This window comes from Liolophura sinensis, chromosome 9, assembly GCF_032854445.1.
Source record: "Liolophura sinensis isolate JHLJ2023 chromosome 9, CUHK_Ljap_v2, whole genome shotgun sequence".
Lineage (NCBI taxonomy): Eukaryota > Metazoa > Mollusca > Polyplacophora > Chitonida > Chitonidae > Liolophura > Liolophura sinensis.
The window spans coordinates 29,641,174-29,666,376 of NC_088303.1; the positions used below are offsets into that span (position 1 = coordinate 29,641,174).

Here is a 25,203-nt window from a genome sequence, read left to right on the forward strand (position 1 = left end):
TTATTTTTACCGGCATTTCGATATACATTCTAACATTGTTATCAAGATAGGGCCTAATTATGTTGTCAAGACGGGAACACTTTTATAATGCTTTGTATATACATGTTTATAGCCTACATACACAGTATAGGCATATATACGGTGATTTTCCTTCCTAGCCTGCGGGTCTGTGTTGACTACCTCGATAAATCAAAGCAAAAAGTTGTCTTAAAAATGCATAATTATGCCTATGTACCTAATGTGGCATTCTGCGATATACTAGCACCTGTGTACCATTTTCTGGAATAAAAGGCTTTTATATTCAACAATTTATTTCGTTTATCCTCTAGAAACAACATTTAAATCACGTTTAACGGGACTGGTAAAGAACGCAATACGCGTACAATGTTTCGTCGAACACCTCATAACGTTCCATTTTAGCACATTTCAAAACAACGTCATATAGGTTAACCTTTGTTGGCCCTATATAATATGAAGCGTTGCTGAACAACTTGTATATTCCATTCTGCTTGAAATCCGTTACATTTTAGATTTTAGAATTTCTGGTGGCAATATTTCTCGGTAAGTACTGCCTATATATAGTACACTAAATTGATACATGAAACGAACTATTTTCATAACAAAACTTAACTGCATGCAGTCATATAGGCTAAAAATTAATTTGTAAACTGTATCAGTGCCTTCATTGAAAAAGGTATATAGACCTACACTATTTATTATAACAGGTTACTCCGTGACACCCCATGGCGTTGAAGGCAAATTTTGCGCTTGTTATTTCTCTCATTCTTGGCGCATGGGCTACAGGTAATCATATTATGTTAATGTTATAATTAATGTTTTACTATTCAAATTTTCTAAATTGCTTTCCGAAGGTAGGCCTACATGTTCACTGTTACAAAATTGATATTGTCTGCAATGGCGCTTATACTCTCTCTATATGATATATTGGATTTTATATGGGCTGTGTTTTTACTATAATTATATGCCATATTTAAGCCTATGTAGGCTATGTAACACCATACACGTCATAACTAGCAACAAGATGCGATGTGTTTATTGAAACGTCATAAATTATACTTCTAATCGTCAATTATTGTTGGTGTTTTGTATATTCATAGTGTACTTTTGAAAGATTGTCGAAGTTTTATTCCTGGAATAAAACAGCAAATGCAATGATATCATGCACCATCTTTAAGATCGTCCACTGTGTACCTAATATTATTTTGAGGAGCTCCCAGACAAATCTACATTCATATGGGCTACATGTTGTTGTTTTAATTGTTGGTAATGCATTATTATGTTTACAGAGCAAACTAGACATATAATCGTCAATTATACATTCTAATGTAATATATATATATATATATATATATATATATATATATATATATATATATATATATATATATATATATATATATATATATATATATATATACACTGTGGTGATTGCGCCTTTATCAGGAAGAGTGACTTCCTACATGTTATATACATGCATAGTGCGTATATAAAAGAACAACGATAGCCTGTACTAATAACATATAACGTCTTGTATACAGATGCAAATATTTGTCTACAAACCCCGAAGTCAGCGGATATATATATATATATAGTTATAAACTATATAGTTTCGTTTTGAAAATCAACTTCAATATAAAGGAATAAATTACCCCCATAAATACTTTAAGAGAATAGCAAATTCGTCCGTCCATTTAGACTTCGCGTACTCTGTGAACACCTGTTTACAAGAGAGACTAAAGTAAATAATGACGGAAGAATTAAAAGACGAGAAACTTTCCTTGGCAGAGATTTCAGGCTGTAAGTTAGAGTGTGTGTGTCGCTATAATATCGCGAGTAACGTTCGATTTGTGCTAACTCAAGTTCCACTGAAAGATACATGACGTATCTGTTCACACAATGTATCTTATTACAATATCCAGCACATACCATGACCAGGAAAAGTTCATTTTATACGTGAACAATAACAGGAAAGTTATCTAGGAACCCACACCTGATAGGCATTCTGTCAATAGATTAAAGAAAAGTGCGAGCGATTGCTCTTCAAAAATTATTTCCTGTTTTATCTATAGCCATGCATTTGTTGTCATCACAATTTAGAAAAAAAATCACGTTTTCAATGGAGCATTGGAAACTGTATTCAAAAGGATAGAGTGGGACAAACTAATTCATGCAGGTATGGAAAGCCCTGAACAGTTCGGCTCATTCACAGGGTGACATACTGTCCTTGTTTACCTGCTGTTTGTAACGAAGCTGAGCAAACAAACAAACCAATAGAAAAAAAATCTGTATATCCAGAACTGTCGTCTCTGCTTGACAAATGAGAGGTGAAATCTGAAAGAGATTGGTACAAGCGATGGAATGTGATTTACTTCCTCTATATGTTTCTGTGAGGAAAAATACGAATACACATTTTTCCTCTCGCTGAGCAAAAGCACAGGAAAAAATTCAAGTGATATTTGTTTGCATGGACCACATATTTCAATAATGAGCTTTTATTTGTTTGTATGTTGTTTTGTTGTTTGATCGTAGGAAATTACGCGCATTGTTTTAATGTTATTGTATATATGTTGAATATAATAACACAGCGTTCTGAGTGATTCTAGACTAGTGACGTTTAATAAATTGCAATTAACATCACTGCATTTTTTTTCTTACCTAATTCTTCTTAAGATATGGTGCTAGGGGTCGTGTACAAAACTCTATGGTAAATTGACAAGACGCCGTATTTCACCGGTTATGTGTAACCATGTGCCAACTATCACATTTCGCAAATGCTAAACCAGGTTTAAATGTGAATATCAATCTCATCCTAATCCCTGGTTGTGGTCCACCTTCTGTCTTCCCGCTGAGCAATATAACCTTTGGGTCTGGTCCACCTTTTCCCTCCCTGTTGCGCAGTATAACCGTTGGCTATGGAGCACCTTCTATCTTCCCACTGAGCAATACAACTGTTGGCTATGGACCACCTTTTATCTTCCCACTGAGCGGGTATAACCGTTGGTTGTAGTCCACCTTCTGTCTTCCCACTGAGCAGTATAACCGTTGACTGCGGTCCACCTTCTGTCTTCCCACTGAGCAGTATAACCTTTGGGTCTGGTCCACCTTTTCCCTCCCTGTTGCGCAGTATAACCTTTGGCTATGGAGCACCTTCTATCTTCCCACTGAGCAATACAACTGTTGGCTATGGACCACCTTTTATCTTCCCACTGAGCGGGTATAACCGTTGGTTGTAGTCCACCTTCTGTCTTCCCACTGAGCAGTATAACCGTTGACTGCGGTCCACCTTCTGTCTTCCCACTGAGCAGTATAACCGTTGATTGTTGTCCACCTTTTGTCTTCCCACTGAGCAGTATAACCGTTGACTGCGGTCCACCTTCTGTCTTCCCACTGAGCAGTATAACCGTTGACTGCGGTCCACCTTCTGTCTTCCCACTGAACAGTATAACCGTTGACTGCGGTCTACCGTCTGTCTTCCCACTGAACAGTATAACCGTTGGTTGCGGTTCACCTTCTATCTTCCCACTGAATAGTATAGCCATTGGTTATGGTCCACTGTCACCTTCTCTCTCTCCTCTGCGTAGACAAGCCGTTAATTTGCGAAGGAACCATTGGTTTTTTTCCACCTTCTCTCTCCCAGATGCACAGGAGCCGTTTGTTATGGTCCTCCGCCTCTGTTTCTGCTGCAAAGGATCCGTTGGTGGTGGTCCACCTTCCCTCTCCCAGCTGTGCAGGAGCCGTTGGTTGTGGTCCACCTTCCCTCTCCCAGCTGTGCAGGAGCCGTTTGTTATGGTCCTCCTCCTCTCTTTCTGCTGCAAAGGATCCGTTGGTTGTGGTCCACCTTCCCTCTCCCAGCTGTGCAGGAGCGGTTGGTTGTGGTCCACCTTCCCTCTCCCAACTGTGCAGGAGCCGCTGGTTGTGGTCCACCTTCCCTCTCCCAGCTGTGCAGGAGCCGTTTGTTATGGTCCTCCTCCTCTCTTTCTGCTGCAAAGGATCCGTTGGTTGTGGTCCACCTTCCCTCTCCCAACTGTGCAGGAGCCGTTGGTTGTGGTCCTCCTCTCTTGCTGTTGCACAGGAGCCGTTGGTTGTGGTCCTCCTCTCTTTTTGCTGCAAAGGATCCGTTGGTTGTGGTCCACCTTCCCTCTGCCAGCTGTGCAGGAGCCGTTGGTTGAGGTCCTCCTCTCATGCTGTTGCACAGGAGCCGTTGGTTGTGGTCCTCCTACCTCCATCTCCCACCCTCTACGAAGGAGTCGTTGGTTGTGACCCCCCTTCCTTCCAGCAGCCCTTGAAGAAATATAGCCATATATTTATGTGGCATTCAGCACCATGAATTAAGGTTTATGTATGGTCTTAATGCTTTACACTATCTGTGGACGTTCCCAAATACAATCGGAATTTAGTCCTAGCTGTGTTTTCGGTTTTTTCTTTCTTTTGCATAGTTTTCTGTTGCTCGCTTTCAACATAATTTTCTTACCAAAATTATAAGGCGAGTACACATGTGCTACGAATATTGGCGTCAAAATAGAACGGACATTCGTATGCCAATCGTTAAGCACAATGGGACGTCACAGGTCAATAATCGCAAGACCAATTTCCAAAACAACGTTCACCGCAAACCAACAAAGATCTAAGAAAATATACGAAGTAAGATATTCTGACGGATTAATGTAAAGGGGACAGTTTTCAAATCTCGGGAAAACGCAAGGAAAGCTGTATGCGCGCATGAACTTAATCAGTATTCAAATTGAGTACAGCACTAGTTAACGTGTTAATCTCTAATCAAAATACGGTATCTCGTTTGCACTTAATTTGACTACAACTTTTCTTACGTTAACATATTGACGAAATATGTTACGAGATACATATTTTTTGTTTGGACAACTGCTATTCTAGCATAGTATACAATCTGAATACAGACTTTATTCACTCGCTTAATACATATCTTGCGTCTTTCCAACCTCACTGAAAACCGTTGACTTCTTCTCTTTGTATGATTTCGCCCATACATTCTTAGTTCTTGGGTGGTTTGTGTTATACATGCATGTACGTTGTTTGGGAATTCGCCTTGCGATTATTAACCTGGAACTGTCCTTATTGGTTGAGGGCTTGTATACGAATATCTGTTTCGACGCGCAGATTCATCTCTTTCGCCATTTCAAGACGACAAGTATACTGCCTCTAGTCTCGAAACAAGAGTAGTCATCTTAGTTCTGAAGTAAGGACATGAACATGTATTGGCCGAAAAATGTCACCAAGCGCAAAGGATATAGCAAATGCTACAATGCGAAATATGCGCACGCCATATACACGTAGGACTCCTTGTTATCTAAATAAGAATAATTAACTGAAACTCTCAGTTTAACAAAACTGAAACTCTCTCTTGCCGTAAATTTGGCGTGATTGGAAACCATAGTTACGTAGTCTTTTTTTTTATATATATATTTTTGATTATCCAATTCTGCTTAGTTCAAGATGCTACAGCGGGCGTATACGTTGCTGCTTTCAAAGCACATAAGTGAACAACAGATAGAATAAAATCGTAACTGTGATAAATTAAATCTCTGTGAGGAACTGCAGTATGGAGAAATCTCAATGTAAGACTTTGTGGACAGGTATATCACGAGCAGTTGAGAATAGAAATGACGTCATATTTATTTGTTTACTTGATTTGTGTTTTACGCCGTACTCAAGAATATTTCACTTATCCGACGGCGGTCAGCGTTATGGTGGGAGGAAACCGGACAGGGCCCTGGGGAAAAACTAGAAAGATGTCATAAATCCTGTATGTCTGACACGGTGAATGAACTGTAAATTTGGTCACCTTCAGGCGCTCTGGCTTTATTTATTTGGAAATTATATAGGAATTGAATGTGCAAGTCGGTAAAATTTGCAGAAATCACACCAAAGTTCAAAGTTTGCCTATAGGAGCCAAATTATATATGGTTTCTCTGTACTAACTTTCACACAGCTTCGTATTTCTCGTTAACATTTTTCCTAAACCACGTTGTCTTATGGGTTATAATGACATGCGGCGACGTCATTTATACGAGACAAGTTACGAAAAACTGATTTACGAAGTTTTGTGAAAGTGGCCTGAGACGTAATAACTTATGCTTTAAGGGATGTTCTGACTCGAATGAAGAAAATATTGCAGTTTCAAATCTTATCATTGCAGTGGATGGATTACGCTGTTACAACTGTTCGTCAGTCGACAACCACAAATGCGGCGATCCTTTCGACCGACGTGAATTCCCTACTGTAGAATGCAGGACATCTTGTTTCAAGACGGTTAACGGTTTTGAAGGTAACCTTAGGCTAAGTCAACAACCTGTTTAGACTTTAACAATTTACATTTATGGCTTTTTATTCTACATTTCAAAATGCAGAAATATTTATGAGCTTTACTAATTTTGAAAAAAAAAAATCAACGAACTTTCTGGGCATCCACTAAATCGTGGAATTCCATTTATGTAGACAAAGATTCTTAGCTTGGATCCAAAAATATTGAATAATTCAATGCCTCGAAGCTAACTGGCATCTTGTGTTGAAACCAATTGCAAACGTGGTCAAATCATGCAAGAGGGATTTTTGTTTAGAAAATGGTAGATTGGAAAAATGTATTGCCGTTAATTGTTTGTCAAGCTGGCTCTGAGAACACATACCCAGATTGTCCATTTCTTTGTGTTTATCGTTCCAATGTCGGTCAACATGCCAGTTAAAATATATCCTTTCTTTCTCCAGTTACTCGGGGATGTTCGCGAGTGGCGCATTATGTATACTCCGACGACTTCATTTGCGTGGAGAACGCCATGTCATTATATGATGAAGATGTGGAATGTATATGCCACGACGTGACTTGCAACAAATCCTCTGCACTTTGGGAGTTTCCAGCACATATTGTCAGTCTGACAGCTTTCACATCCTTAATGTACAGTGCAATCTAAAATATAATCTACTTACTTAAATTATCACAAGCAGTCACTTGCATCTAGATAATCTTTGTAGTTATTGATGGTATTTGGGAAACCTCAGTTACCCAGCACATTAGATCAAATTTTATTTTTTGGAAATACGGGGACATAGTACAACTGGGGCGAATTAAAATTTTGACAAGGAGTATTTTTTAAATACAGAGCCTTTATATGTTTACAAGCAGAATAAATTCAACCAAAAACAAAAGCTGTTAAAAGATGAGATTTTTTTTAACCATGTTAAGTGATAGTCTTGTTGTTAGGTCATTTCTGCGCAGGGAGTGAATGGGAACAGCTGTTGAACAATTGATCCTTGCTGTCTTTAACTCCGGAAAGCAGGAATTTTAATCTGTGAAAGGGGTGAAAACAAAAACCACCGCAAATGCATAACTATCCAAATTCACTTATTTAATCATATTTAATGTAACCAAGCCACCCGTGTCACAGGACACCAAATGAACCTGCATGAAATTATGAAATTGAAAGATACACCACATAGCGTATATTACATTGTACTTTCAATAAGATAAAATGTAAGTACACAAGATTATAGAATATATTATTGTAATAGTTACAATTGGTTTACCTATCTGCAAACATAAAAAATTAACCATTTTCTTGTTCTTATTGTTTTCATTGGCATTTTGACCTTAAAGTTAATTCACATGTATTATAATATATGCCAACTTGTTCACTATTCATAATTCAAAGAATTTGAATTGAATTTACGGATAAAATTTAAGATCGAGTTGACCTTTTATCCTATAGTAAATATGTAAACTAACATTACCATTCATATATAGGTATATCGTTTAGTAGATATGTGTACTAACATTACCATTTATATCTAGCTAAATATTACGAATTGCGTTCCAGACGCTAACGCAATTTGTAATAACGTAATGTGTAGCTCATATCTTCTTAAAGCATTTTCATCATTTTTCTTATTTGTCTTATCTGTCAGACACCATGTCTATTATGAAAAGTACATATTACAAACCTTGAGGCAAGGCTATAACATTCAGAATAAATAAAAGTATCGAAGACTCTGTGATAGTTGGCAGAATGACACATCATGATGGCTGAAATTCTGCCTCTTCCCATATACCCAAATTATAGGGTTTTGTTACGCACGTAACTGGATACTAGTCCCTTACAGACGCCTAGCACCATGAACACTCTCAATACGTTTTTGTGAAAAATTATTCCAAATTGTGTTTTTATTACAAAGTGCGTTAATGTCCGGTTTACAGTTTGTAACATTACAGTTTTACAATTTGAAAGTTATCCTTGTTTTTATTTATGACATCTGCCAGTTTAAGTATGGCCATTTTTCAGTGCCTTCTTGACAGGGATAAGTCATTACAAAAAGCCATTCCGGGGGTTGTAATTTGTGATAATGTATAAAAAAAAGCCACTCTCTCAATCCAACTGCCATAATGTGTGTTGTCTCTATCCAAATGCCATAATGTCTACTGTCTTGTTGCGACTGTCATAATGTGTGTGATCTGGATCCAACTGCCTTAATGTATGCTAATGATTCATTCCCTCGGCGTTTTACAGCCTACACAAGATTATTTCTCCAGGTCTCATGTGCTCAAGTTCACAGGTGGAGGCGGCTGAAAAAAAAGTAACACGCCCTCTTGCTATCCTGGAACAGGACACAAGGCCATGCTTATCGGATTGGGGTTTAACGCCATGCTCAAGGATATTGCACTTACATGTATACAACTCGCATGTGGAGGAAAACTAGGCAGTGCCTGGAGATAACTACTGCCCTTTGACAAGTACCTTATCATTCTACTGACTTAAAACTGCAGTTCGTACATAAGAAAATCTGCTAGATGCTTGAGGATTTTCCCTGGGTTACACCCAGATTCCTCATATGATAATGCTGGTCGCCATTGTAAAAGTGAAATATTCATAAGTACGCCATAAAACACCAGCATCGTTTTGGACAATCTTAGACAAACATTTTTGTATGAAAAAAAGTACAAAATTTTATTTTCACTTTCTTAACAGAGAGAAGTCTCACGTCTCCAAATTAATCTGTAGATGAATGAAAGCATAGCACTTTTGACCATTCAGACAGAAATGAGCCAGCCAATTCGCAACTCTTACAGATTGTATTGACAACAAGTCAGGCTTTGGGAGATTACAATAACTCATACTTCTTGGCCACAAAGGTGTTTCAACAATTTCATTGGCCGTAAATCTTTCCACGCTTTTTCAGCCAGGTTATGCCAGGAAATTATGACCAGTTTCTGGTTGACTGGTTCATTTCATGATTACAGGTCAGTTTCCAAGGCAACAATCTGTCCAGCTTCATATCCACCTGGAGACACCGGTCACTGAAGCAATCTTTTGTCTGTGGTTAGCCTGAAGGGGAGACAGGCCCTGGAATGAGCCTATCAGGAAACTGAGGGTGCCTGTGACAGGTGCTGTGTGGCCCTGGAACTAGCACATCCAGGACAGGAATGCAATGTCTCGTGAACAAACAGGTCACAGTCCACACAGAAGTGATGGCTACATTTCCCACACCTGTAAAACTGCAAAGGCAAAAGTAACAGAAAAAACAAAATAAAGGTTTAGAGAATTCCACCAGCTCTCCTACTATAGCAGTCAACAAAACAATGAAATTAGAATAAAGATAAAAGTTGTAAAGTGTTGTGGTGGTAAAGATGTCGTCATGGGGAGTTTGTGCACAAAACTGAGGCAGTGATCTTTGATATGCAAACTGTGAACTGCATGTGGCAATCCGTGAACCATTCCAAGGCTGTGAATGGCTGAGAAAATGTTGACCTCTGGCAGTGGAAAAAATTTATTGTGGGGTGTTCGAGTACCAACTCGCTGGAGTGGTCTCTGATATGCAAATCACTTTCCATGATAGGCTATCGGTGTACTATGGGTAGCCACTGCAGCCCTCTGATTAGCTGAGCAAATACTAAGCTGACAACAGTCACCGTCTGTAGGGATGGTTTAAACATTCCGTCACTTTATAGGAAGGCACATGCATTGGCCAGTGTCATAGTACAGATGAGGAAACCTTTCTACAGATTTGGACCAAATAAACCAAGGTAAATTCTTACACTCTACAAATCTGGTAAAGTAGCTAGGGAGACAAAAAAGTTATCCCGATAAGTGACTGCATAAGAAACTGTAGCCCTACAAGAAAGGCTTGTAGAAATCCATGTTTACCAGAGAATAGAATGTAGTCAATCTGAATGTGTGTCCACAAAACAGGAAAATGGTGACAAATCTGGTAAAATGGCCAGAGGAACCCAATACCCTTCTTGCTCTCCTACAAGTAGGAATGTGTTTATTACAGAAAACAAACTGAAGTTTATACAACTGGTAAATTTTTGAACTGAAAGTCTATCAATTAAAGCCATTAAAAAACATTCACAAAGCCTATAAAACTAAAACCAATAAAACAGTTTGACACTTCTTCCATCAGAAGGCCCTTTGTAGATGTACACAAGCGAAAAGAAATATAAAAAAAACACAAACAAAACATAACTTTCGATCGATGTATGTTGAAGATCATGGGATCTTCAACATACATCGATCAAAAGTTATGTTTTGTTTGTGTTTTTTTTATATTTCTGCCATTGCCATTATACAGGAGCAAAAAAAAAGCTTAACTTGTCATCTCAGAATGTGCATTTACACACCATACCTTAAACAAGGGAGCAAAATAAAAAAAAAGCCTAACCTTCAATCTACTTATGATAGCCCAATATACAAGAGCTACACCTTAACCTTCAATCAATGAGTGAGGGCTCATATGTGTAGAGAAGCTAAAAGAAAAGGCTGAACCTCCAATCCATGTATGAGAGTCCATTATACAGGAGCTAAAAAAAACAAAAGCTTAACTTGGCATCAACACCGAAACTATTCCCACTCTCACAATATCTCGCCTTATTTTCCACAAGTCAGCTAAAAACATGTATAATGTGCTCATTCTCTGCTTTACCGAGTTATAAATTAAAGTTCAATTTCAAATTTAGTATATTTTATATTTAATATCCATAAGTAACTATGAAATCCATTTTCACTGTTAAAGCGCGATTTTACATTTCTTTACAGTATGCTGATGTACAAGAGGCGAAGCGTTGAGTGGATTATTATTTCACCTTTCACAAGAAAAATATACAACTTCACTGTCAAATATTCTATTTCTTATTTAAATTTTGACAATATCTTGATTTTGTGTATTTGAGCAATGTTTTTAGCTGTAAGTCTTCACAGATGTCGCACACGATGTCTTGTATGACGTCAGGTCTTGTTGTGTTTTGCAGGGTGTTAAAGTTGAGTAAACCCGTATTGTGACATCAGCCCAGTGAGCTCGGATTGAAATGTCATAAAACAAAATGATTATTTTTTGACGTCATGGCATCTGTTTTGTCAGATATCAAAATGTAATAACAAAAGTTAAACCTAAATGAGTGAAAATATCACTTATTATGATGGAAATCCTGACATTTCATATTTCAACACTGAAAACAACTGAAAATTTCATCAAAACCATGAAACAATGAATACTCACTGACAGTTCCTTAACTTTGACCTGGCATGCATAACAAGTTCTGAAAACAAAAGTAATATAATTTGATACACACTTTTTCTAAATGAGCGGTGAGACACAAATTAAATCGTTTGGTTCTGAAAGTAGCCTCTCTTCACACTTGTAGTTTACTAAACCAATAAGTAACGTGGGACAAATATAAAGAGAGGTGAAGTTCATCTGGATTGGTTCAATTTTCATAATCAACTTTCTAGGTAGATATTAGGTAAATAATAAAAGCTCCCAACACTGTGCAAAAGTAACAGTTAAGCTATTTCAACCCTTACAATATGTGTCCCACCCCTAACACCAACTGCTCATCCCTAACACAAGCTATCTTACCCTCAACATAAGATGCTGCTCAACCGATAACATAAAATGTTACACCCTTTAGCAAACTGTCCCACCCCTCACATAAGCTGTCCCACCCTTACTGTGAGCTGTCCCACCATTACCATAAGCTGTCCCACATTTAACAGAAAATGTCCTACCCTTAAGATAAGCTGTCTCACCTGTAATGTAAAATGTCCCACCGCTAACATGTCTCTAACAGAAGCTGTGTCATCCTAACATAAACTGTCTCACCCCTAACATGAGCTGCCCACCCCTAACATAAACTATCCCACCCTTAACATAAGCTGCCCAACCCCTAAAATAAGCTGTCCCACCCTTAACATAAGCTGTCTCACCTGTAACATAAGCTGTCCCAATCCTAAAAGAAGCTGTCCCACCCTTAACATAAGCTGTCCCACCTCTAACATAAGCTGTCCCACCCCCAACATAGGCTGTCCCACAACAACCATAAGTGCCCCACCCTTGAAACAGGATGTATCGCCCCTCACACAAGATGTATCACCCCTCACATAAGCTGTCCCACCGTTAACATAAGCTGTCTCACGCATAACACAAGCTGTGTCACCCCTCATGTAAGCCATCCCACCCCTCAAATTAGCCACCCCAGCCCTAACATCAGCTGTCTGACCCCTGACATAAGATGTCCCAATCCTAACACAAGCTGTCACAGCCCTAACATTAGCTGTCACAGCCATAACATAAGCTGTCGCCCCCTTAACACAAGCTGACCCACCCTTCACAAGACTCCTAACATAAACTGCCTCACCCCTCACATAAGCCGCCCCACCTCTAACATAAGCTGTCTGACCCCCGAATAAGATGTGCCACCCCTAACATAAGATGTTACAGCCATAACATAAGCTGTCCCATCCTTAACACAAGCTGACCCACCATTCACACAAGCTGACCCACCTCCCACATAAGACATCCCCCCCCCGAACACAAGCTATCCAACCAAAAACATAAGCTGCCCAACCATTAACATTAGCTCATTAGTTTCGTTTTTGGCCTAGGAGCAGCGAATACACAGTCTTATCTTACCTGGTCTGTTGGTCCATGGGAACTTCTTTGAACTGTTCTAATGGGAAAAGGTGATGATACGACCGAGCCAGGTGAGGTGCAGACACCAAGGTAAGGCCTGGAATAATGATACAGAAGGCTACCACACTACCAGGTCAAAGGTCAAAAAAAAAAAGTCATGATGGCAAAATTTACAGATTTTTTTTCAACTTTTATTATCACTTTTGTTATTTACCACCTTTCTCAAGATTTTTTTACTCATTACGATGACAATCAGTTTAATGCATGGAGGAAATCAATGTGTATGTTTTTACCAACAATGCATGGTGAACTATAACCACTTCTGATGTACGGGATTGCAAGTCGTATTGGTGGCAATCCAGGAGTACATTTCATTCCCTCCCTAATGGTCACTGAAGGAAGTGGTGGTTCCTAGAGTATCATTCCACTGTCCTCCGAGTCTGCTGTTGGTGGGGTCAGTGGGATGTGTTGTTATTTTTTTGATTTATTGTGATTGGTGTTTTATGCCATACAAGGTACTCAAGAACGTTTCACTGAAAGGACAGTGGCCAACATTATGGTGGCAAAAAACCCACCTGACAGATGAGGGATGTGTCGTCAAGTCTTGCATTACGTAAATTGACACAAATTCGAGAGCATTAGGAATTTACAGTGTTTCTTCAGTGTGAATTAAATCTGGACAGAGCTAAGAATGTATTAAATGCAGCTACCCTATTTAACCACGTTAATACTGGGCTCAAGGGGAGATAATCCTACTCACCACATGCCTTACACTCCACAGGCAGCTCGCAGTATTTACTCTTACACTGAGGACAGAAGTAACCAGTGCTCCCAAAACCCTGGCCAGTTTTGTCATCCAGATGGCTGAACCAAAATAAAATTTGCAGTTTAATGTAAAACTGACTGGTAAATTTCTGTAATTGCTGACGGAGTAGCATTTACGGTAAATGTATTCTGTTCAAATGGCCAAGATATAAATGTTTGTCTCCTACCATCCCAATGACTAAATGAATAACATTTAAAGATTTTATTCGCCATAACATTTCTACACATATAATAATGTTTACTTGAAGAGTAACCTTTACGCATACACAAGTCAGGTGACCTAAAGACTAACAATTCACTGATGCCAATCAGAGAGCAGTTTCACGAAGCGGTGTACATTTTTTTATCCTACATTCGTTGTATGATATTTTGTTCATCACTATTTCCATACCATTATTCTATGTGTGCGATTGACGTACACGTACAACATCTTTGTGAAACTGGGCCCAAATGTCCTAGAGTCATCATTATAGTTCCAGCATGGAAAAAGCTTTAGGAGTACTTTACATATGCCCTAAATCATCAACAAATTCTAACTTTACGATCAATTTGAAAACTAAATTCATTAGATTTTGAAGTCTAAAATGTGTTCTTTAGGAGGAGGCACATATGAACTTTACAGAAATTATTAAACCTTCCTCTAATATGTCAAAACTTGCATAATGTATGCCGTCAAGTTTGTTGAGGATTTAGGGGAGATATAATTTCCACAGGATTAAAAGAATAAAGATGGGCTTTCCAGACAATTTGACCCTACGCTATACATGGATGAAATGGGGTAGGCTACAAAACCATAGGAGGTCAGGGTTCAGCTGTCATGTATACAGTTTACAACAACAGCCAGTACAACCTCAATGACTAAAACTGCAAGACCAGATCCAGTAAGTCTGGAGAAATTAGATAATACGAGACACATTTCTGACAAATGACCAAACACGGACAAGAACTTACCACATGCACATTGAAGGTTTCTCTTCTTTGTCTTTGTCTGTAGTCAGCTGATGATGAGGAAACCCTAGACAACAAGACATTTTGAGATAAATGCATAATGAAATGATAGGGACAGGAACACAGCTTGGCTTCACACTTACCAATTGTCTCCATGCTGGTCAATAACAATGTAAACCTGAGGTCACACTAACAGGCAATGGAAAAATGCTGTACACATTCTCAATTCTTTTCTGTCCAAAAAAAAAAAAATAAATAAAAAAAAAAATATCCCGCAACTTGAAAGAACATAATCAATCACATTCTCAATTCTTTTCTGTCCCCCAAAAAATTATTCTGTAACTTTAAAGAACATAATCAATCACATTCTCAAAAAAAAAGCCACAAAAAAAAAAATATCCAGCAACTTGAACACACCTAATCAATCAGCTTCTGTGTAGGACTTCACACTTTGGTATGCCACCATTAGGGCTCTGAGTTAATATTCATCAGGTTATGTCTCTACTGTACAAAGTATAAGTGTATCAGAGAAGAGTAACCAGTTTGATTTGGATTGAACTTGCATATAAGGTGTTATTGTAATGCTTACCCATTCTGATCAGTGAGGATTCTGTATTAGCCTGAGGAGAAAAACACATAATTATTAGATAAAGCAAAATGGTCACATTACCAGGCAAGATTTCCCCGAATATTGTAACGACAGGGCTTTCTGTCATTACTTCTGGGCATTCTGGCTGCTCTCTAACTCTTCTTATTAAATGTGTTGGTCTGACATATCAACAGAATTCTAGGTCGATTTATATTCAGGTTGTTGTTGTACTGATGTTTGCTTGTCAAACACACAGCAACACTTACGGAATTACGGCTGGTGTGTATACTATCTGCTTGTGTTCAAGTAACAAACATTTCAAGCCAACTTTAACTCGACATGAAATACCTATAGCTGAAGGCTTTATTCTGTCTGGTTTCCCTCTGTTTCCTACATGGAGAACCCGGAAATGTTGAATGCCATCTTGTCTAAACCCTGCTCACATGCAGCGAAAGTGTCGCCATAGGGAATGCGGGAATCCCTTATGGTGTGAAGGATTTTGATTGGTTCAATGTGAGGTCATGGCTCATGACCTTTTAGCATAAATACAGAGCCCGCAAAGTTTCAAATAGTTCACTTCAACGTGTTTGACCTGAGATGGTACAGCGACAGCTTAGTGCGGGTGATGGCCATCTCACTGTAGGCTGAATTACATTGCACGGATTGTTACTGGTATAGAAACATCAGTACACCAAGCACATGGCTAATGTTGAGATGCATGCTATGTAGATCATTACCTCAAGGAACTATTGCTTGTTAATTTTATTGTAATAAAATGTTCATCTATGACTGTATTCCTAATGTTTGTTTTCTGCGAGTCTAATATTTCTTTAGATCATTATACTGTCTTTTATTTATTACAGCACCCAGGAACCCCATAGATTATTAGAGTACCTTAAACTCTAATGTAAGTTCTTTGTCTTGGATCTTATGTTTGGAGATTTATTAGAGAATTTCCTACAATAAAAATATTATTAAAATATTCAAATATCATTTGAAAGTCACTGGAGCAATTTTACTATAAACACACATGACACTGAGGAGTGATGATATATAATTTTTTCATGTTGTTATTAAATTTGACATCTGAAAGTTTTCTGATTGTTATTTATTATTATGGCAGGTTACTCTGGCAAACTTTTCTATGTGTGACATATATAACATTGGTGGAAGGCAAGTGATCTCCCTTCATGTAAGACTACACAAGAGAGTGCCAATGACTGCTCATGGGCCTGCTCTGAATTACCTCCCTTGTTACACAACAGTGACTTTGATGTTAAACGAGGCTAGTTTTTAAGATGCTTGAAACTATGGAAAGCGAGACCTCACCTAATAAAACATGCAGTTTGTAGGTTATGTCACACCAGTGACAAAATATTTTAAAGGCAACAGAATGTGAAAAAAAAAAGCATGACAACTGCCTTTGAGAGTGGCAGAAATGTCAAGATATCTTGAACGAAGTCCAAGTTTTTCAGCTGTCTATTGTATTTATAATTACGTCTGAATGGATTTTAAAAAATACCTAACGCTTATCCTGGATATGTTTTAAAGCTAGGTCTTCAACTAGCTTATGCTGTATGAACTCGAAACATCCCATTAGCCATTTCCTTAGGTGCCATCAACCACAACTTTACTCCTAAAACTCCACCTGTGAAACAGAGTGACCTCAAGGGAGGTAATTCGGTATGGCCCAAATGCCACCAGGACTTCGGAACTATGGCGTGAGTGAGTGAGTGTATGGGGTTTAACGTCGTACTCAACAACTTTTCAGTCATATGACGACGAAGGAATCTTTAGGGTGCATGTACGTGTAATGTGCCTCCTTGTTGCAGGACGGATGGATTTCTGCCGCTCTTTTATTTAGTGCTGCTTCATTGAGACGACTTACCGAAGGCAAGTAAGCCGCCCTGCCCGAGCCATTATACTGATACGGGTCAACCAGTCATTGCACTATCCCCTTCATGCTGAACGCCAAGCGAGGAAGTTACAACTTCCTCTTTTAAGGTCTTAGGTCAAGGATTGATCCTGGATCTACTGCTCCAGAAGCGGATGATCTACCAACTGTGCTATCCGGGCCGGTAGAGAACTATGGAAATGAGTTATTCCATGAGTAAGAATTAACATATTATTTATATCTAGGTCAAACATGTTGTTCACACATCTGGTCTGTTACTTACACTTGCAGGTGGGGGTGAGACGTGTTGGTTTAAGAGATCCTTGTAGTGGCTTTCATCCATGATCACGCCATATCTACCTAGTAGCATGAGGAAAAAGTACTGCACGATACAGGTTTATAAAACACACAGTGAAAAGGACATTTCTTATAACATTATATTAAGAAACTATCTTGGCATTTATTTCGGTGTTTGTTTTAGTATTTGCAGTTGTATTAAACATTGATCAAAATAAAAATCCTGAGGAGACAGAACGCAGATAGAAGTAAATCAGTACCTTGAGTTTCTTGAGCTATTTTCTTACATATCCGAACTTCAGCAGCAAGACCAATAAAAGAGCACCTAATGTTTGCCTCTGCCATTGCCTGTTAATAAACAACCACAAGTAAATGTAGTAAACAAACATACACCTCTAATATTAGTGTGTGCATTGAGAAAAGTATCTAGTCTTAACAGTGAATAGATGTCAGTGGAAAGATAGATAATATCTACATAATTTATTTATTTGATCAGTGTTTTACGCCGTATTCAAGAAAATTTCACTGGACAGAGGAGGCCAGCATGCAAAATCTTTATTAGAATGGGACTGCACAATTTTTTTTTCTTGTTTGTATTTTCACATCCAACACTATTCAAGGAATTAAGCAAATATGATTTAAAGAGGAAATATTTTTGGAAACTCAATATTTATTTTATTTCCAGATTTCCACACAATCAGTACCTGGACAGTTTCTGAGATATCTGTGGGGTCACAGGTGGTCAAGCTGCCCATGATGACCAACACCTCACGGCTGCTGTGACTGGGCATATGTCTGTAAGCGGAGAGTACACATCAAAACTGGGCCTCAAACACTATAGAAGGTCTTATCCATTAATACCTAAGGTGCTACTTTGGTGCCGAGAGAAATCAGGTGGAAATACTAACATCATATGAGAAATACACTATAGAACAGAGCTAACACCATGGTTCAAAAAGATTTATGAAGAGTGATACAATTTAACCTCTGTAAGTGAAGAGTCCCCAAAAACAAAATACTCTGCAGTTTCTTTAAAATTTTCCAGACGAGGCATGATAATATTCAAACTTCTTCACGTGACATAGAAGCAGACAGATTTGACATCTTGTAAATAGTCACGCTGGAATGACATCATGCACGTTTGAAAGTATGATGTCATTTGTGGCTATATGTCAGAGATGGGTGACATTAACTGTTGCATGATATCATACCAGGCAAAATTCAGGGTTAACATCAGGTTTATCTGAGCGGACTCCAAACTGAGAGCTAAACTCAGCACTTCATCAGGTTTATCTGAGCACATCCCAAAATCAGTGTTAACATCAGCACCTCTTCAGGTGTTTATCTAAGCAGATCTCAGATAATGTTCCTGCCTGACGATGGTAAGACACATTACATGTGTATTTTAAAGTGCTACCTCAGTCCCAAGAGAATCCAGGCAGAAATACTAACCTGAAATGAAAGATACCTTATGGAATATAACTAACATCACAGTTCAAAACAGTCACGATGCATAACGCTGTTTATAACCCCCCAAATGAAAAGTCCTCAAAAACAAAATCTTTGACAGTTTCCATAAAATTTTCCTGAGGTGAGGTCAAACAATTATTATAATATTCCTGATGCGACAATGAATCAAGCTGATATGTCAAGTAAGGCAGTTATGCTGAGATGACGTCAGGCGCATTTGAAAGTAAGATGTCATTTGTTGGTACACATCAGCAATGAGTGACGCCAAATGTTTTTGCATGACGTCACACCAGGCAAAATGGGAATGGACTGAAAACGTTTGTTTCTGTATTAACCTCTCGAACTAACAATAGCAATTCCCACTATCTCGATCCTTATCATTTAACCTTGCTTTTAGTACATGCATGTCTTAACGCTTAAGTAGCTCTTTAAAATTAAGACTTGAAAGTATGAAATAGTTACCTCAATGTCTGAGCTGCCAGTTCTAATGAGTTTTGTATAGAAGGCTCTCCTTGGCAAATTTTATCTGCCAATTTCTGCAATGCACCTATATGGCGTCTGGGGTTACCTAAAATGATAAAGAAACTTGTAATGCTGCTTATGAAAATGTCCAAAAAAAAAAAAAAATTATGCGCATTTGACAGTAACAAGACATAAAAACAACAAGAGATTTTATTTACATATTTAAATGATTGCTGTTTAATTTAATAACCAAAAATGTTTCACTTGTACAATGCTGGTCAATTTTATGGCAGGAGGACATTGGCATTGCCTGTGTAAATCCATATACTTCTGGCAAGCTACTGACAAACTTTCTCACAGGTACAGACATGTACAACATTATTGGTGGAAAAAAGGGGTCTTAAATGAATAATGGATGTCGCAAACCATTCCTGCTTACTGTCACAAAGGCTCCAAGTATATAACTGCAAGGGAATGCAGAAATTTTTGGTTAATGCCCAGGGTTGAACCCACGCCTCACCAAGTGAGAATCGTATATCTTGCCACCGTGATGGTTCAGCTACAAAAATTAACCAGAGGTCTGGAATGCATGTACAGTTATAAACTGATGGAAAGAAAATGAGATAAAAAACATGTAAAAATGTGAAGTCAGACATGTCACTTGACATGTTAATATGGGCAGGCTAGTGAGCTGGTTTTAATGGATTGTGCTGAAAACTTCTCTTTTACCTCCCAGCTCGGTGACTTTCTCAGCACGCTTCCCTCGCGTCATGATGACGCCCAGCTGACTTATAGGGTTCTGGTCAAAATACTCCTCCACAAAGTACTCCAGCAACTGTCAAATACACAGTACCCCAATAAAAATCAAATAACAAAGACCTTTGGTAACTGTCACACATATGCACAAAGTACTGTGGTATACCAAAAAGAAATGCCATAGCATGTGGGATCGCAAACAGTTAGGTATCTAACTAAACAAACTGTATTGAAACTAACAAGTAAATTGAACAAAAACATGATGCTTTACCAATAGAAAGTTAAGTTTTCATACAAATTTTTTTTCCGCAGATATGGCTCTCAGACTGTGATGAATACAGTTGATTTATTTATTTATCAAGACAGATAATTGAATGGAGAACTCATAAAACTCCTTCCCACCTACACCAAACTGTCCAAAGCTGTAGACTCTTTGTTGTTATTTATTTATCAAGACAGATAATTGAATGGAGAACTCATAAAACTCCTTCCCACCTACACCAAACTGTCCAAAGCTGTAGACTCTTTGTTGTTATTTATTTATCAAGACAGATAATTGAATGGAGAACTCATAAAACTCCTTCCCACCTACACCAAACTGTCCAAAGCTGTAGACTCTTTGTTGTTATTTATTTATCAAGACAGATAATTGAATGGAGAACTCATAAAACTCCTTCCCACCTACACCAAACTGTCCAAAGCTGTAGACTCTTTGTTGTTATTTATTTATCAAGACAGATAATTGAATGGAGAACTCATAAAACTCCTTCCCACCTACACCAAACTGTCCAAAGCTGTAGACTCTTTGTTGTTATTTATTTATCAAGACAGATAATTGAATGGGGAACTCATAAAACTCCTTCCCACCTACACCAAACTGTCCAAAGCTGTAGACTCTTTGTTGTTATTTATTTATCAAGACAGATAATTGAATGGGAAACTCATAAAACTCCTTCCCACCTACACCAAACTGTCCAAAGCTGTAGACTCTTTGTTGTTATTTATTTATCAAGACAGATAATTGAATGGAGAACTCATAAAACTCCTTCCCACCTACACAAAACTGTCCGAAGCTGTGAACTTTTTGTTGCTTCCTTTATTTTGTCACAATTATCAGTGAATGTGTTGCTATAAAACACAAAATCAAGTACACATGCCCTGCACCATCACAAAAGAAAACTGCTATGATTTGGACCTTTTGTGTAGCTAGTCCTTGAGTCTCCCATTATGTCATACCAGCTAATATTAGACCGCTGTGATATTGGATTTTCACCATTTTTTTGCCATTCTTTGGTCCCTTGCCTATGTTGGGGATGCTCTATTCTAAACATATAACTGCGGAATGCAGCACACCTGTGGTATCTAACCTTTACAGTTGCGTGTAATCTGGTTGGTTTCAGATCTTGATCCGACATTGAACTGGAGAGGTCTATCACCAGAAAGAGATGTCGCATCTGAAACAATGATGGTGAAAATCATCAAAAATACTTACATGTAAATTATTGGTATTTTGCTTAAATTAGGTGTAAATTATAATCTAAAGAAAAATGAAACCTGATTTGATTTTATTTATTCAATCGACTGGTATTTTACGCCACACTCAAGAATATTTGACTTATACCACTGCAGCCAGCATTATGTTGGGAGGAAACAGGGCAGAGCCTGGGGGAATCCCACGACCATCTGCAGGTTACTTTAAACTGTGATTATTCAGTTACACCACAACATTAAGAAGGTGTGCTTTTCAAACTTTACATGGAATATTTCACTGATATGTACAACTGGCCCAGCTATGCCTTTCCTTTTAATGTTAGATTACTGCTACCAGTGACAATATACACAGTCTCATTATTTTTATCATGTTTATTTTTTTTTTCATAAACTTGTACAAAGTAATTTTGAAACGAGTTGAACATACTCTGTCATATAAGTATGTCTCAAAACTGCCAGAGGAGTATTTAGAGACATAATATCTACTTTACCATCCCAAGTCGAACATTTCCAATTGACTCCAGCAATCTCCGTCTTTTTGCTTTGTGAACAATATCATCAATACTGGCTTGAATTGATCCATCATCGTCCTCTTGTAGAATTTCCCTGGAAAGAGATTTATTTATTTATTTGATTACCGTTTTACACCATACTCAAGAATATTTCACTTGTACGATGACGGCCAGCATTATGGTGGGAGGAAACCAAGCAGAGCCCAAGGGAAACCTTCAACCATCCGCAGGTTGCTGCAAGACCTTACCACCTACGATCCCCCTGTAAGAGACATTTCGTATTATGTTTTTCTTTCAATTTGTAGACTGAATCTTTGCGGCATACCCAAGTGTGGTCAAATATCCACATCTAAAGCTGCATAAAGACGTCTAAATAAGGCCTACTGTTGGCAGAAATTTTCCAGCCCTTAACCCTGTACAAATAATACCAACTGAAAATATTGTTGTTGTTTCTTTGTTTTGAAATCTTTGCATCTAAACTGTGATAATCATACTTTAAAAAATTCTCAAAAAAAAAAAACCCTCAACAAAAATGACTACACACTTTCAGCCACTGCCGGACCGGACTGTAACTAACAGCCGAACAGTGGAGATGATTAGCTTTCAGTGACTCTGACACATTTGTGGGAGGTTTGTCTGAAGTCATAATGAGTTACCAAAGTCTGCAACTTGAGGTTCATGTGTAAAGAAAAGGGAGTAGGTTCAAACCTGTTTTCGGATGGCCATATTTTAGGATGAACTCCACAGAAAGCCACACAATTCACACAGGCTTAATTAACACAGCATTTTTGTCATCAGGATGGATGCAGAACTACAGAAGGGCAGAAAGCTAGAAAAACTGGGCGGGTCCAGTTCAGGGGCCAACATTACAAGGTAATGTAGCGAATTTCAGTTGAAGTGGGCAATTGGAGCAGAAATATTACCAGATGACTACAATTCTAAAGTTGATGCAAGATATGGTCTGGACTAAAGTGCCATTAGCTTTGTATTAGGTCTAGACTGGTGTAAAGATCTAAGCCTGGCTTAACTTATCATACACTTTGGAACAATCACGCACAGGCATTCTTATAGTCTATCTAGATGAACTCGATGTCCTGCTTTAAAATTCTGACGTTTTGTGAATTAACTTAAATTTACAGAGATGTGCCCTGACTAGCATAATAAACACAGCAAATACCTGCTTGGAAAGAAGATTCGGTCAATTCCAACTAATCTCCATGTAAAAATTTCTATTTTGCGTTATAAAATGGTAACGGAAATTGGGGTAGTGATAATCTCGCAAGGCTAGATACCGGCCACGTGAGTTTCTCTCTGCTGTGAGGTAATAAAGAGAACGTTTGCCGCGCATGGTATTGTTTCCGTTAGTCAATCATTGTTTCTATGAGAGGCATTGATAATTTTGTTCATTGTAACCTAACTTACCAAGTCTTTTCGTATTCTTTTTCCCACCGGTATCCCTCTTCGTTTTGATCGTCCGCCATGTTTCTTCTCTGTAGTATTTTACCCCGGATAAAATATTTTTCTCACTGCAAACTGCACACAGTGATCATTCTTCTGACAGTTGAAAGTTGTGACCGTGTCCCTGTTTCCTTCTACACCCAGCAGAAAACATTTATGCTTTAATGATATATTTTATTTTTGGTATTAAATGTAAAATGTTCTAGGTCCTATGAGGGATATGTCCACGGGAGGTCCAGCTTGAGGGCGCTCGCGCATGGCCTCAGACCCCCATTAATTTTCCATAAGCGACAATGTTAACGTCTAGCTCTGTAGCTCAGTCCAAAACATTCCGTGGCCAATAAGCTTTGGTGCATACCTGGCCCAGCCTGGGAGAAACAAGCCATAAAAATCTTGACATAGGTTGACCGTCAAAATCTGGTCCTTTCCATGCCGGCAGCTGGGAGGCGTGCCTAGCAACGCAAAGGGGACGTCACTCGCAGCCTCATCACTACCTCACACCTTGTGTCCTCTCACCCAGAATTTCAAACTTTCAACAATAAAGCTCATACCTCCTCAAAGTTTTGACAGTTTCCAGCATTTTAATACCAAGCATTCACCTGTACACCAAAAATGGAGGCCTGGGAGCAAAAAAAGACTTTATACCCTAAAATTCACAGAACCACAATCGTAGTTCCGAAAAACGGAAGTTGCATTGGGGGTCTGTGTCCGCATACTAGTATACCGGAAGTTGGGGTTTGAAAAACGCTTCATTTGCCCAACGGTCATGCGTGGAGGCCGCGAATCACCAGGGTTCTAACCTCAACTTCCGGTATATACGCTAGAGCCCCCCGACGAGGAACTCCCGTGAACACGTGTCCCTCATAGGCCCTACATTGGATGCTTTGCCAGTGTCTGGTTGAACACCATAAACTTGTCGCCCCACACGCCCGCCCCCCCACCTTGGCAACCAAAGTAACCCACAGCCCAAAACATCCGAGAAATAACTGAAAGAAACGATCAAGACTTTATAGCGGCTGCCCAGCATAGACCACCCACCCATTAAGTTATGTGCACCCTGTATTGATAGAAGACAAGTGATATTCATTGCAATAATGGTCAAACTATCCATGACAAGTCTGAGTTTGGCAGTTTGCCTGTTGGTTGAAAAAATACATGTAGGCCTATCGGTATTTGGATATGCCATACTCCAGGCCGATCAGTCCAGGTTGAGCAGCCATGAAATGTGGCATATCCAAATATTCCTCAACTAACAGGCAGTGTAGCGGTACTTGGATTAGATCATGACCTGTACGTGCTAAATGCATGCCCACCTTGGTGTAAACTCAGGGCCTGATCCAGGGTGTTTTCGAACCTGTGCCAATGGGTACAAATTTGCAGCAGGTGAGAAGTTTGAGATCCAAATGAAAGGTTCTCTAACGTTTCTTTTATTTGCCTATAAAAAAAAATGGTGAGACTGACAGCTTTGCGAATAATGAGGGTACCCAAACTATTTAGCAGGGTCATGTAACTCTTGAATGTCTGCCCAGGGTCAAGGTTCAGCATTCATG

The 25,203-nt window shown here is 38.7% G+C and overlaps 1 protein-coding gene across 1 annotated transcript; it reads right to left on the reverse strand.

The window, feature by feature from the left end:
* Window positions 1-9,003: 9,003 nt before the first annotated feature.
* Window positions 9,004-24,056, reverse strand: LOC135474872 (general transcription factor IIH subunit 2-like). Its single transcript, XM_064754510.1, has 14 exons — window positions 23,618-24,056; window positions 22,175-22,289; window positions 21,560-21,646; window positions 20,166-20,271; window positions 19,437-19,542; window positions 18,209-18,299; window positions 17,765-17,852; window positions 17,491-17,567; window positions 15,314-15,344; window positions 14,728-14,791; window positions 13,712-13,815; window positions 12,952-13,048; window positions 11,539-11,578; window positions 9,004-9,538 (listed from the first exon to the last, which is right to left on the reverse strand). Exons 1-14 carry the CDS (start codon window positions 23,674-23,676, stop codon window positions 9,401-9,403), a joined length of 1,203 nt encoding a protein of 400 aa, XP_064610580.1. The 5' UTR covers window positions 23,677-24,056; the 3' UTR covers window positions 9,004-9,400.
* Window positions 24,057-25,203: the final 1,147 nt, after the last annotated feature.